Source organism: Symphodus melops (assembly GCF_947650265.1).
Source record: "Symphodus melops genome assembly, contig: scaffold_442, whole genome shotgun sequence".
In the NCBI taxonomy this organism is placed as follows: domain Eukaryota; kingdom Metazoa; phylum Chordata; class Actinopteri; order Labriformes; family Labridae; genus Symphodus; species Symphodus melops.
In genome coordinates, this window is record NW_027636603.1 from 2916 (window position 1) to 16926 (window position 14011).

The window sequence follows — 14011 nt, forward strand, 5'->3', positions numbered from 1 at the left end:
TTATCCCATATGACCATTATAAGCTTGAAACATGAAATGTAAGAGAGGATGTTTATGAAGCCGAGAAACTGTGAGTGACTTCAAACTGCAAAAGGTTTGTTCAAAACAATAGGATGGAATTTGGATGCAGCTGGAGAAAAAACGTTTCACAGCTTTAAAGTTGAATCTGATAGCAACAAGTGGGAATTAGTTTTACAACAAGGATCAAACACTTTCACGTGTGTGTGTGTGTGTGTGTGTGTGTGTGTGCTGACCTACTCCCTGCAGGAATGTGAGGTATTCCTGTGGTGTTGTAGACGAGCGTTCTCATGCAGTTACATCACCTCACTGATCGTCTGACAGCCGCTTCCTGAACCATGAAAGAAAATCCAGAAAAGGTATTTTTAGTACCAAATGGAGATAAATGTGTTTGGATTGGAGAGCTTTATTGCCTTTAATAGCATACAGCAAGATCAGGGGGGCGTTCAAGGAGGGATCGTAAGGCTGAGTCATCACTTCCTTTAGCTGTGTGCACAGACGCTTTAAGATGAACAGGCCGAAGTGTAATCCTTCATCAGTCCAGCTGGGTTCAGCAAACAGGGAGTAGAAATACGTTTTTAAAAATATAAATCATACGAAACATTTAATTAATATACAGTTAAAGTGAGTAAATCTAAAACCTTTATAACTCAGAATGCAATTGATTACAAATGCATGATTCAACTAGGCTGTAGGCCAGGGGTGTCCAAAGTGCGGCCCGGGGGCCATTTGTGGCCCTTGAGTGGATTGTTTGTGACCCTTGACTTCAAATCGAAGAATCAGAAGATTTTGGCCCCAGGCCTCATCAGATGTCATATTTCGTTCTTTTTTTCCTTTTTCATGTTAGCGAGGGAGACCTATAAAAGCCCGACTATTCTTTCCAAAAAATTAGAACACAACAGTTTCCCACTGCAGTTAGTTATTTGTGTATTTACATTATTTTTTGAAGAGGTCAAAATACAAAAAGTTCCTTCCAATATTTAAAAAACAAACAAAAAAAACCCTGTGGCCCGTGAGCCATTCTAACGCCACAATTTTCTCCCGCAAGAAAAAAAGTTTGGACACCTCTGCTGTCGGCGGTTATGTTGCTGCACTGTTTAGCGCTGTTCACTGCGAGGAGGTTCCTGGTTCGAATCCGTGCGTGCGTGGGTTCTCTCCAGGTACTCAGTCCAAAGACAAGCTTGTTAGGTTACCTGGTGACTGTTTGTTTGTCTTTACATGTCAGCTCTGTGATTGACTGGTGAACAGGGTGTTCCCCGCCTCTCGTCCAATGAGAGCTGGGATCAGCTCCAGCCTCCCTGTGACCCCACACGGAAAAAGCGGCTAACATGATGGATGGATTGAAATGATAATTTTTAAAACTGCAAAAGATTGCTTGATTTTAACAGTTAATCTCAATAAATAAAAATTTGATTTTCCTCTATTTTGCATCTTTAAACAGTTTCTGTTAAATTCTTAATCTCAGTGTAGAAAGAAGAACTTCCTGTTTTGATAAAAACCTGATTTTAAATTTTGAACTTATTGTGATTTAATTCTAATTTACACTACAAAACCAAAACATACTTCTTGTATATGGAAACCTTCTGGTGCAGATATTTGTTTACGAAGCCTTAATGTCTTTTATTTTTAAATTTTTTAATAGGTTATCTATTTCTTTCTTGATTTGCAGATGTTTCTACATAACCTGAACTTCTGGAGATTCCGCAAATTGAAATGAGGAGGTGGCGCCCTCATGTGGAGGAGCTGCACATTGGTTGAACTTTGACACACATACGATATTTATGACAAATCCAACAGTCCGTGAACGCAGCCCGGTCTTCTGATTGTACTTTCCCTTTAAGTGAGGATGAAAGGCTGTTGTGTAATTTGGGTGAAAGAGGAGGAGGAAGAGGAGGAGGAGGAAGGCAGCTTTATGTGACAGATCGAAGAGGAGCCGGACAGGTAGGACATCACACTGCGCAGCTTCATGAACATTAATGTGTCTCTTCAGCACCTGCTTGTCCTTATTCACTGTAACCTTCAGTGTCCTTTAAGAGGTTTTCTTCTGCACGTTAAAGGAAGTCAGAACCAAATAACACGTGTCTGAACCGTTGTTTGATAATTTCCTGATGTGTCACTTCTCTTATTAAACCTCCACTAACATGAACCTTTAATGTAAGAGAAAAAGAGAAGCTGCATCTTTCCCCCACAGGTCCTCCTACCTTCCTCCAGGCTACTTCTGACCTCTCACTTTGTTGTTTTATGTAACAAGCACATCCCAACTTAAAGTCCATTTACCTGCCAGTTTAACTTCCTGTTTTACTCATTGTGTCCTCCTGTAATCATCTGTAATCTTTCAATATTTGTACTTTAATCTGATCTGCTCAGTTACACTTTGTCTGACAGCTGAATTTAATAATCACCTTCAGATGGAGATTGAAAATATTCAAGTTAAACAATAAATAATGTGTTTTATTATTCGGGGGAGGATTTAAAAGCTGCAGCACTGCAGGTTGTAAAGTGATATTTAGATGTACATAAATAATTAAAACATGATCCATATAAACCTGCTGTTACATTAAGATATTAAAGCATGTTGTTGCATCAATAATTAGCCTGTAAACCTCTTATAAAGGGTGTTATTCTGAAGTACACCATTGTGCATTAAGAGTTAATTTAGTTTATGTCAGCAGAGTTTTACATTTATGTCTGAAAGTCAGCAGAAATGTTTACAACTCATGATCTTAATGACTCATGTTCACATGATGTAATTTGACATGTGTTTATATTGAACTATTATTGTTGTATTACAGTGTGTGGAAATTTTTAACATAGAGAAACTGACCGTTTTTACATTTTATAGAAGAACAAATTATTTATCTAAAATTAGTTAAACAAAGATAATCAAAGAAATGCATCGGGTGTGCTACATGTAAAAAGAAAACCACAAAGTTATACAAACTTTGTTTAAAAAGAAACTTACATTACTTAACTAAACGGATCATCTTATGCTGTATCATGAATATCATTTATGTTGGACTGGTGTGCAGTGATTCGGTGACATCATGTTTGAAGGGACATGAGGCAGCAAAAGGAGAGAAAAGGTCAACTTTCCTCCGAACAAAAAACCCTCTTTAGTGCTATTTTTAGAGTTAAGCAAGCGCTCTATGTTGGCTAACCATGTCCATGTCTAAAGTTTGAAATGGCCCTTTTAGAAGTGTAACAGGAAGTCAGAAAAGCCTGCAGAGGGCTATTACGCCATTTTTTTCTCTTTTGGACAGACAAAACCTGCCGACTGTTTTATAATTAAGCATTAAAGTTACATTAAACAAGTCTTTGTGCTAAGCTAGGCTGCAAACTAACGTTAGTACACGTCACATTGGACCTTACATACTGTTACTTTTTATACCATAAAATATGGTTACATACCGTTATGTTACGCAACGTAACTTAAGACACACAAAGCTTTGTAATGTGTAGAAACATAATGTAACACTATGAAACTTAAGGAACTCATTGTAATGTAACTCAACGTAACAGCATAACATAACACAGCGTAATGTAACAAAACACAACGCAATGTCACGTAACGCAACGTAGCTAATGTAACAGCATAACATAACACAGCGTAATGTAACACAATATAAAGCAACGTAGCGTAATGCAATGTAACACAACATAACGCAATGTCAAGTAACGCAACATGTAATGCAACGTAACGCAACGTCACGTAACGCAACGTCACGTAACGCAACGTCACGCAACGTCACGTAACACAACGTCACGTAGCGCAATGTCACGTAACACAACGTAGCTAATGCAACGTAACGCAATGTCACGTAACGCAACGTCACGTAACGCAACGTCACGTAACGCAACGTCACGTAACGCAATGTCACGTAACACAACGTCACGTAACGCAACATAGCTAATGCAATGTAACGCAATGTCACGTAACGCAACGTCACGTAACGCAACGTCACGTAACGCAACGTCACGTAACGCAACGTCACGTAACGCAACGTCACGCAACGTCACGTAACACAACGTCACGTAGCGCAATGTCACGTAACACAACGTAGCTAATGCAACGTAACGCAATGTCACGTAACGCAACGTCACGTAACGCAACGTCACGTAACGCAACGTCACGTAACGCAATGTCACGTAACACAACGTCACGTAACGCAACGTCACGTAACGCAACATAGCTAATGCAATGTAACGCAATGTCACGTAACGCAACGTCACGTAACGCAACGTCACGTAACGCAACGTCACGTAACGCAACGTCACGTAACGTCACGTAACGCAACGTCACGTAACGCAACGTCACGTAACGCAACGTCACGTAACGCAACGTCACGTAACGCAACGTCACGTAACGCAACGTCACGTAATGCAACATAGCTAATGCAATGTAACGCATTGTCACATAATGCAACGCCACCTAACGTTACAGCATAATGTAAAGCAGTGTAGTGTAAAACAGCAAAGTGTAACACGAACGTAACACAACACCTGTCGTATCTTAATGTCAAAAGATCATCTGTATTCTATCATTACATCCTGTTTTGGTATCGTATCATTATTGTATAACAGAAAATGTTGTAATACTCTTTTAAGGTTATCAAGTCTAACTGAGGGAACAGTTAACATCATTATTTTATCTGAGCGTCACATTTAAACTTTGGGTAATGTTAGTAGAAAAATAATAACCTTCATTGGGTTTGTAGCTCCTCCCTGATCTGATGTCAGCAGCAGCGGTCCAGATGACACATTAGGTCACAGTTCAAACATTAAGCAGAAAGACGATGAAGTGAGTGTCTGTTCGGTGTGTTTTATCTTTTAAAGGGAGTGTGCAGCCATGGAGCTGCTAATGCTGTCAGGAGGTGTTCTGGTTGTCCCCGTCCTCGCCTTCATCACCTCCTTCCTGTTCTGGCCGGGAGCGCTGTTAAAGGCCTACAACTGGTAATAAGACATATATCCATACTCACACACAAAACAACAAGTTCTGGGAATTTTTCTCAGAGTTGGACAGGAAGGAGAATGCATATTGATATGTCTCTGTCCTCCTGGTTGAATATTTTTATATATTTACCTGTTTAAATAATCTGAATCATGAGTTTCAATACTTATCCGGTGCAGCATGATGTGCATTTTGTTAATTATTATCCTATTTAGAGGAAATAAAAGATAACAATCAGGATATGCTGAAGAGAGTTGTTTCTAAGGACCCTGAAAAATGTCCAACATTCAATATGACTGAAAGTCAGTCTTGAGGATTTTGCCCGTTCAGTCTTGTCACTGATTAAGAGTTGTGCCCGCAGCAGTCTCTGCTATCAGTCAGTGTGTGAAAGGTTGAATGTGACATGTCATGTAAAAGTACTTTGAGGAGTCAAAAGACTGTAAAATCATTATAGAAGTCAAATAACAGAAAGATAAAAACAAACAACAAACTGATCACATTGGTTATTTATACTTTCTATTTCCTGTGTCATGACCTCCAGAGGTCACAGGTTGCTTCAGCAGGTGTTTTCCTTTCACAACCCCATTATAAGGTTACCAATAACTTTTGTGTTAATCACCATGTTATTGTTATTTCTGATCAACTCCAACAGATGATTGTTGCTTTCTGTAGAACAGGCTTGTTTCATTCTGAAATAAAACACAGCACTAAAAGTATTATTCATTTTATTTATTCATTTATTATTTTTAGTGTATCAGTCTAAAAGTCCAGAGATAAAACATATTAAAACATCAAAACATACCCTAAGAAAACCTTTCATTTCTTTTGAAATGTGGTCTGACGCTCTGGTTTCAAGCAAATAAACTTTATAAAGATTGGTCAGATTTTAATAAATTTAATGAGCCGATTTATTATCTCCAGAAAGAAACCCTTTAACCCTTTAACCCCCTTAACTAAAGATGAAACACCAACCCTGCAGACTGCAGAGTGACACATATTTGTTTTGACTTTACTATTTAATCCATTGTCTTGGCATAAACATGTTTGAATGGAACATTTTGAATTATACAAATACGAACGGTTTTGTAACAGAGGGTCATTTATCCGCGCTCCGTAAAGACTTACACACTTGTGACCTTGACTGCCGGACTTTGTCTAAGCTGCAAAGAAAAAGTCCATGTTGGCCGCTCCGCAGATTATAAACGCTGTTTTACAAGCACTGACCTCACAATCCTGCTGGGCACACACACACACACACACACACACACACATATACACACTCACATAATGCTGAGTCAGAGTCATATAACAGCGCATTTTTCGACGGCTTGATGCATGAAACAAGATAAAATTGCAAAACACAGTAAATTTAAAAATGGAGAAGTATTAAAGAAGCACATTGTCTTCATGAGCAGACTCTCATTAGCTCTTTATGGGGGGGCACAACTGGTACTCTGTGAGTCCGAGCAGCCTGTCTGACATGGATATAAAAAAATTTCAAAGATAACTTCTGTTGGAATATTGTTGAGAAATATCTGCTCGCAGGAAAGGAACATGTCATTTATCTCCGTGTTCTGTGGAGGGTTATGTGAGTGCGTGTGTTTCCATCACTCAGTCTCAAAGACGTTCAGATTCATCGCTGTGAAATCTGTTGCAAGATTTTGTTTTCTCCCCTCCTGATAAATAATGAAACTTCGTGATCCACTTCCTGTCTGTCTTCTTTCTTTGTGCGTAACAACTTCCTCTACGTGATCCATCAGTGCAAGCTGTACTGGGGCGGCACATCGGGGGGATATTTACATGCTAGCATTCAAGTGTAAGACGGTAAACCAAAGAAAAAGGCCCCACTTTGTCCACAAGGGCCGCAAAAAACACAATCTGAGAGGAGCTTTAAAACCAACGTACAACACAAACAATCAGCTTCAAGTAAAACCTGATGTAGGAGTCAAACAATAAGCAGCTGATCTCGGTCATGCTCTCACTTGTAGGAACGTACGCTAACTGGATTTTTCTTTGCTTTGTAATGCATGAAAACATTTTGCAATGACAGACGAATTCAGTTGGTAATTTGTAGTGATCCCGCTGCCGTCCTCTGCAGGTACTGGCGTCAGAGACTCGGGCTGGTGGTCCGATACTCTCACAGCGGGAGTTATCGCTTCTGTTATTTCAGCAGAGGGAAGCCAGGGGGCGCCACGCCACCCCTGCTACTGCTGCACGGCTTCTCAGCCACCAAGGACATGTGGCTGCCTGTCATCAAGGTAACGCAGTCCAACAGGAACGGACACCTGTTTGTCCGTCTGCACACTTTGAACACATGAAACTGAAAAAAGAAGAAAGAGTGGAAAGACATTTCATGGCTTAAAGAATGAACATGTAATCTGACACCTAGTGTTTAAAATGGGTATTGCAGTCTAAATTCAAACATCAAATAGAGCTGCCCCCCCCCCTCTAGAGTGGACGCTCACACAGCTCTGCATGTGGTGGACACTGTAGCTTCAGTGTTTAGCCAGCTCTGCATGTGGTGGACACTGTAGCTTCAGTGTTTAGCCAGCTCTGCATGTTGTGGACACTGTAGCTTCAGTGTTTAGCCAGCTCTGCATGTGGTGGACACTGTAGCTTCAGTGTTTAGCCAGCTCTGCATGTGGTGGACACTGTATCTTCAGTGTTTAGCCAGCTCTGCATGTGGTGGCCACTGTAGCTTCAGTGTTTAGCCAGTTCTGCATGTGGTGGCCACTGTAGCTTCAGTGTTTAGCCAGCTCTGCATGTGGTGGACACTGTAGCTTCAGTGTTTAGCCAGTTCTGCATGTGGTGGCCACTGTAGCTTCAGTGTTTAGCCAGTTCTGCATGTGGTGGCCACTGTAGCTTCAGTGTTTAGCCAGCTCTGCATGTGGTGGACACTGTAGCTTCAGTGTTTAGCCAGTTCTGCATGTGGTGGCCACTGTAGCTTCAGTGTTTAGCCAGTTCTGCATGTGGTGGCCACTGTAGCTTCAGTGTTTAGCCAGCTCTGCATGTGGTGGACACTGTAGCTTCAGTGTTTAGCCAGTTCTGCATGCGGTGGACACTGTAGCTTCAGTGTTTAGCCAGCTCTGCATGTGGTGGACACTGTAGCTTCAGTGTTTAGCCAGCTCTGCATGTGGTGGACACTGTAGCTTCAGTGTTTAGCCAGTTCTGCATGCGGTGGACACTGTAGCTTCAGTGTTTAGCCAGCTCTGCATGTGGTGGACACTGTAGCTTCAGTGTTTAGCCAGCTCTGCATGGGTCTGTAAAGCTTTCTGCGTTCTAACCTCTCTCCATGTTTCATCTCCAACATTGATCCTAGTTTGAGCAGCTTTCTGCTGCTGGAGCTTATTAGAAACATGCAGAGGCTTTTTAGCTCGGGTACAATCACTTCTATCTGAAGCAGTTCCACTGCCCGCTTCCATCGCTGCAACACCTGTTGGCCTGATAACTGCTCTCATATCTGGCAAACCCAGGGGCGCCCAAAACGGCCTTCAAAGCCCCGCCTACCTTCTCTGGTCCAATCAGATCCAGAGCATTCAGGAGCAGAATCTAAAGTTAGAAGGAGGACATACTGGCTGCTGCATTGTTGTCAGAGAAGCTTCAACACAGCCGGTTTCCTTCATGCTTCAAGCTCAAGAACAGTTTTTGTCTGAACGCTTTTTATTTTACATTTGAACAAACTCTGATGTGTCGGCTGTCAAGTGAATTTTGCATTTCAGAGGTTTCGTTTGTTTTTCTCTCCAGTATTTCCCCCAAAACCAGCATGTGGTGTGTGTGGACATGCCGGGTCATGAGGGGACGAGTCGGACCGGCTCGGAGGACTATAGCATCCAGGGCCAGGTCGGCCGAATCCACCAGGTAACATCTTCAGTGAGCTCAGGCACCAAAGCTGCTTGTAGAGTTTTTCTTTAGTTTGAGGACACCAAAGTGTTTTATTAATTAGTGGGAACTTCATAAAGATGACCCGCTCTGTCAGCAGCTTTTAAGGCAAAGTAAGATTGGCAGGTTCTGCAGAATATTTGTATTTGGCGACCGCTTCTTTTGTGGGAGACGATGAACCCGAAGCGTTTAAAGCACTAAGACGTGATGTCTTTTGTCCCCCTTTGAGCAGTTTGTGCAGAGCATCGGTCTGGATAAAACACCTTTCCATCTGGTCGGGACGTCGATGGGAGGGAACGTCGCCGGGGTCTACGCTGCTCTTCACCCCGCTCACCTGTGCAGCGTCACCTTGATCTGCCCGGCAGGTAAACCGAGGTCGACATCTGATCTTCCGTGATGTTTGAAACCTGAAGCAGAGTAACGGATCCTCCTCCCCCCGTGTGTGTGTGTGTGTGTGTGTGTGCTGCAGGTTTGGTTTATCCCAAAGAGACTCGGTTCATCAGCCGCCTGAGAGAGCTGGAGAACAGTCAGCAGGAGGAGTCGATCCCTCTCATCCCCTCGACTCCTGAGGAGCTCGATGACATGCTGAGACTCTGCTGCTTCACCCCCATCAACCTCCCCCGACCGGTCAGCAGAACAACAAGAAACACCGCTCTGCTCCCCTTTCTCTTATATCTAACCTTATATTGTGTGTGTGTGTGTGTGTGTGTGTGTGTGTGTGTTGTCAGGTCCTGCGGGGTCTTCTTCAAAACAGGATCCCGAACAACGACTTCTATAAAGAAGGTCGGTATGATCGTTCACATCTTCGAATCTCTGATCCTGTTTTCTAAATCTGCCACAGTGTCTTAAAATGATTTATTAGAAGGGACTTCTCATTTTAAGTTTTTATTTTACTCATCATAAACGTCATTTTTTGTATCTTGTAATGTTTGTCAAGAAATGAGATGTATCTGCTGAGGTCAGACGCGCTCGCTTCGTGCGCTCCTGTTTTGATCTGATCGATCACCAGCGTTCAGTTTTCTTGTGCGTTCTTCTCGGTGTTCAGTGTTCATGGAGATCGTCGGGGAGAAGTCTCGTCACTCACTGCAGGAAAACTTGCATCTCATCAAAACGCCGATGCAGGTCATCTGGGGGAAAGAGGATCAGGTAAACATGAGGGACCTGGTTTAAGCACCAAACACAGAATTAAAGCAAAGTTTCACGACTTTTTCAGAGCTTGAGTCTTTACTTGTGAAGTATATTTTTACACTTAATTCATTCATATTTTTACATTTAATTCATTCATATTTTTACATTTAATTCATTCATATTTTTACATTTAATTCATTCATATTTTTACACTTAATTCATTCATATTTTTACATTTAATTAATTAATTCATTCATATTTTTACATTTAATTCATTCATATTTTTACATTTAATTCATTCATATTTTTACACTTAATTCATTCATATTTTTACATTTAATTAATTAATTCATTCATATTTTTACATTTAATTCATTCATATTTTTACATTTAATTCATTCATATTTTTACATTTAATTCATTCATATTTTTACACTTAATTCATTCATATTTTTACATTTAATTAATTAATTCATTCATATTTTTACATTTAATTCATTCATATTTTTACATTTAATTCATTCATATTTTTACATTTAATTCATTCATATTTTTACATTTAATTCATTCATATTTTTACATTTAATTCATTCATATTTTTACATTTAATTCATTCATTCATTCTTTAAAAGATTGATTTACAGAGACATGTGTATCTTCTCATTTCTTCCCCCAAAAACACTCAAAACAGATTCCAGTATTAAACTAATATTTCTGCTTTTAATGTTCATGTATTTTGGTCTTTGTCACGTTTGTTGATATTAGAAGAATGGCGGACCGCTTTGTTTGAGGAGGGCGCCAAACGTGACGTGACGTGCGAGCAGCATTAATGTTACAAACTGGAGATTTAACTGCGGTCTCTAAACTCCAGAAGTTTTCCGAGCTGCTGATGAGGCTCTCTCTCTCTCTCTCTCTCTCTCCTCCTTCAGGTGGTGGACGTGTCGGGGGCGTCGGTGCTGCAGGATGCGGTGCCGCGCTGTCAGGTGGAGATTTTAGAAAGCTGCGGTCACTCCGTGGCGTTGGAGAGACCCCGGAAGGCCGCCAGTCTTATCATGAACTTCCTGTCTGCAGATTACGTCGACGATGAAAACACAAAGAAAGTGTCTTGAAGCAAAGATTTAAAACTGTAATGTGGATGACTGAGCTCACGAAGGACGAGGCGGCGATGATGAAGGTTGTGATGACGATGACGAGGAGAATGATGAAGAAAATGAAGCCGATTGTGAATCGTTCTGTTTGATAGTTTGATACGAGAGTTTTTTTACGCCAGCAAGATATTCTGTAAAAACTGGAGTGAAGACATAGTGTGGAGCCGACTGTCAAATATTCCTGCAGCTTTTTACAGTCACTCAAACACACACACACACACACTTACACACACACACACACTTTTTTTAGATGCTAATGTTTTATGAAAACATTCCAACCTGAGCACATTGTTTTTTCAGAACATTATTTTGATTTTTAATTTAATTAACTTCATCATAATGTGGTGTTTGTATTGTGCTGCTGTAAACTGATTATACATTTGACTTCCTAAAATGACATTAGGATTTATTTAACATGTGTAAGGTTATTCCATGATTCCAGCACCAGAACTCAGAAATAAATATTTAAAATTTGCTCACATGATTGATTGGAAACTTTGGCTCTGATTTGTGTATACAATATGTTGTGGTAGTACCCACCCATACCGCTGGGGGGCGACAGAAACAAACAATCGTCATGTAAGAAATAGTAGATCTTTTTTTCCGAGATGTTCCACTCCTCAGTCAAAATAGGATGACTTTTGTGCTGTGTGGTACCCAAACAGACTGGATAACAGTCTATGGGTACTGAAGGCAAAGTCACTGCATGAAGTGTAAAAACATCTACAATAAAATCTTATTTCTTGATTACTATGACATAATTACTTAAAATGATATATGTTTTCAAGTGTTGCTAAAAGAAAATATAAATTAATTGGTCATCTAAAATTATTGGAAACCTTCCTCATGCTTAAAAATTATTAGATGAGTTAGGTTCAAATTTAAAACTATGTAGCTTACTGTACTTTCATTAATTTCTTAATTTAAATAATTATATAATAATAATAATTTCTTTCTTCAAATGTTTAATATTCCTGAATTTGCTTGTATCTTTGAGGGAGTTGGAAAGAGAATTTATGCTAGTCTGACATAAGAAATTATTTTTGGTAAGAGGAAGATTTATTTTTATTTTACGCTTCAGAAATGAGTCACAATGTTAGGACTAAAATTAATTCCCGAAATGTTCGACTTCATTCTTGAAGAGCACGATGAAAACAATCCTCATTTTCTCATTATTTATTTCTCACGTCAGGCCCAAATCCGCCTCTTTTTATTTTTATACGTCTTTTGGGATCTTTTATTTTCGACGTTATGACGGAGTGATGCATCTTAAAAAATGTACACATCTTTGTACTGCGTGTGCGGACGACAGCGCATGCGCAGCGGTTCAAAGTTTACAGAGAGCACGCTGTCAGTTCTGTAGCTAAATGCTGCGCAGTGAGTCAAACAAACCTTTCCTCTCTTTTAACACCACCGAAACCAAACTGAGCAGAAGTGCACGGACTCTGTTTAGCGAGCTGAGTTTCAGTTAAGAGTTACTGTTAACTTTTTAAATGATTAATTTATCTCCAGTTTGACCTCCTGTTAGCTCGTTTAGCTTCAGCTGCAGCAGACATGTTTGTTTTTGACTTTAACATGAGTAAAGGTTGAACTGTTAATCAACATAATGCCAAATAATTTACTGTGTCTGCAAATAATCAGATTTAACTTGAGCTCCTTTTAGCTGTTTTAATTCATCTTTATAAATATTAAATACCTGTTAAGAGCTGGAAGAACTTAAATCATTGTTTATATCATGATGGGAAATTAACATTAAAAAATGTGAATAACTACAGATGACAATTAAGACAAAGATACTATTTCTTAAATATTAAATTTAACAGCATTGCGCTTTTATTTTTTCTGATTTACATCATAAATGTGTGAAAGCTGCACAGATAATGATTTAAGGCTCATTTAAGGATATTTGATGACTGATCTGCGAGGTCATGACGTCAACACGTCCAAACGATGCTGTAAGAAACGTAAATACAGTAAAACCTTTAAAAGATGAAAGGTTAAATAAATACAAACATATAAAAAGTTATTTAAGTGTGCACATGTCTTATATGATGTTAAAACAGTTGATGCCTTTCGTGTGTTTAATTTTCCTTCTGATGGTCCTCACAGGTTTTATAAGTATTTTATATTTAGCTCTTTATGTGGCGGTTTCTCTTGACGTGATGTTACAAAGACGGTGTTAAATAGTAATAGAAGTAGAATAAATAAAATAGGTGATAAATAAAATAGAAGCAGTTTTTAAATTGAGTTTGTTTGTCGTCTGTTGTCAGTGTGAAGTCAGTGAATCATCTTTGCTGCGTCCCACCTGAAGTCTCTGACGCTTTAAAAGAATGAGACGTGAAGACGAGAAGGGCGACACTTCGATTTTCCAACGGGTCGTGCTGAAAAACGCTGCGCCGCACCACTACCTGAAAGTCTGCCTGTAAGTCACGTCCACGTGCTGCTGGAACAAACTGTGATCTAATATTTACCTGCACGCTCGCCAGACATGTTGTTTCCGTGTGCTTAGCGTGCTGGAAGATGAATCCACGAAGCTGAGCGCCGTCGACCTGAAGCAGTTCATCATCAGCGGTCTGAAGAGTCTCCATGGGGAGGTGAGATCCATCATCCCTTTGGTCTGAGCACGACCCCCTTGACGACAGGTGGCAGGTACAGAAAGACCAGGATGAAGTCTTTTTTTTTTTTGAATCTTCAGGTGGGAGCTGCTTTGACCTTTGACCTGCTGAAGTACGATGAGGACACGCTCACAGCTTTTCTTCGTGTCACCAGCAAGTAAGAACTGCTTGAACACATTTAATCCCCTAACACTATTACAGTCATTTTAATGTGTGTGTGTGTGTGTGTGTGTGTGTGGTGTGTGTGTGTGTGTGTGTGTGTGTGTGTGTGTTTT

The 14011-nt window shown here is 40.1% G+C and overlaps 2 protein-coding genes across 2 annotated transcripts; both read left to right on the forward strand.

The window, feature by feature from the left end:
* The first annotated feature begins 1873 nt into the window (after positions 1-1873).
* Positions 1874-11605, forward strand: LOC306819307 (monoacylglycerol lipase abhd6-B-like). The gene is made up of 9 exons (XM_079373080.1): positions 1874-1958; positions 4852-4968; positions 7065-7224; positions 8711-8824; positions 9078-9210; positions 9315-9472; positions 9574-9628; positions 9891-9991; positions 10903-11605. The coding sequence occupies exons 2-9, from the start codon at positions 4865-4867 to the stop codon at positions 11080-11082; spliced, it is 1005 nt and encodes a 334-aa protein (XP_079229206.1). The 5' UTR covers positions 1874-1958; positions 4852-4864; the 3' UTR covers positions 11083-11605.
* Positions 11606-12408: 803 nt separating this feature from the next.
* rpp14 (ribonuclease P/MRP 14 subunit) lies at positions 12409-13915 on the forward strand. The gene is made up of 4 exons (XM_079373079.1): positions 12409-12498; positions 13392-13543; positions 13631-13715; positions 13817-13915. The coding sequence occupies exons 2-4, from the start codon at positions 13452-13454 to the stop codon at positions 13895-13897; spliced, it is 258 nt and encodes an 85-aa protein (XP_079229205.1). The 5' UTR covers positions 12409-12498; positions 13392-13451; the 3' UTR covers positions 13898-13915.
* Positions 13916-14011: the final 96 nt, after the last annotated feature.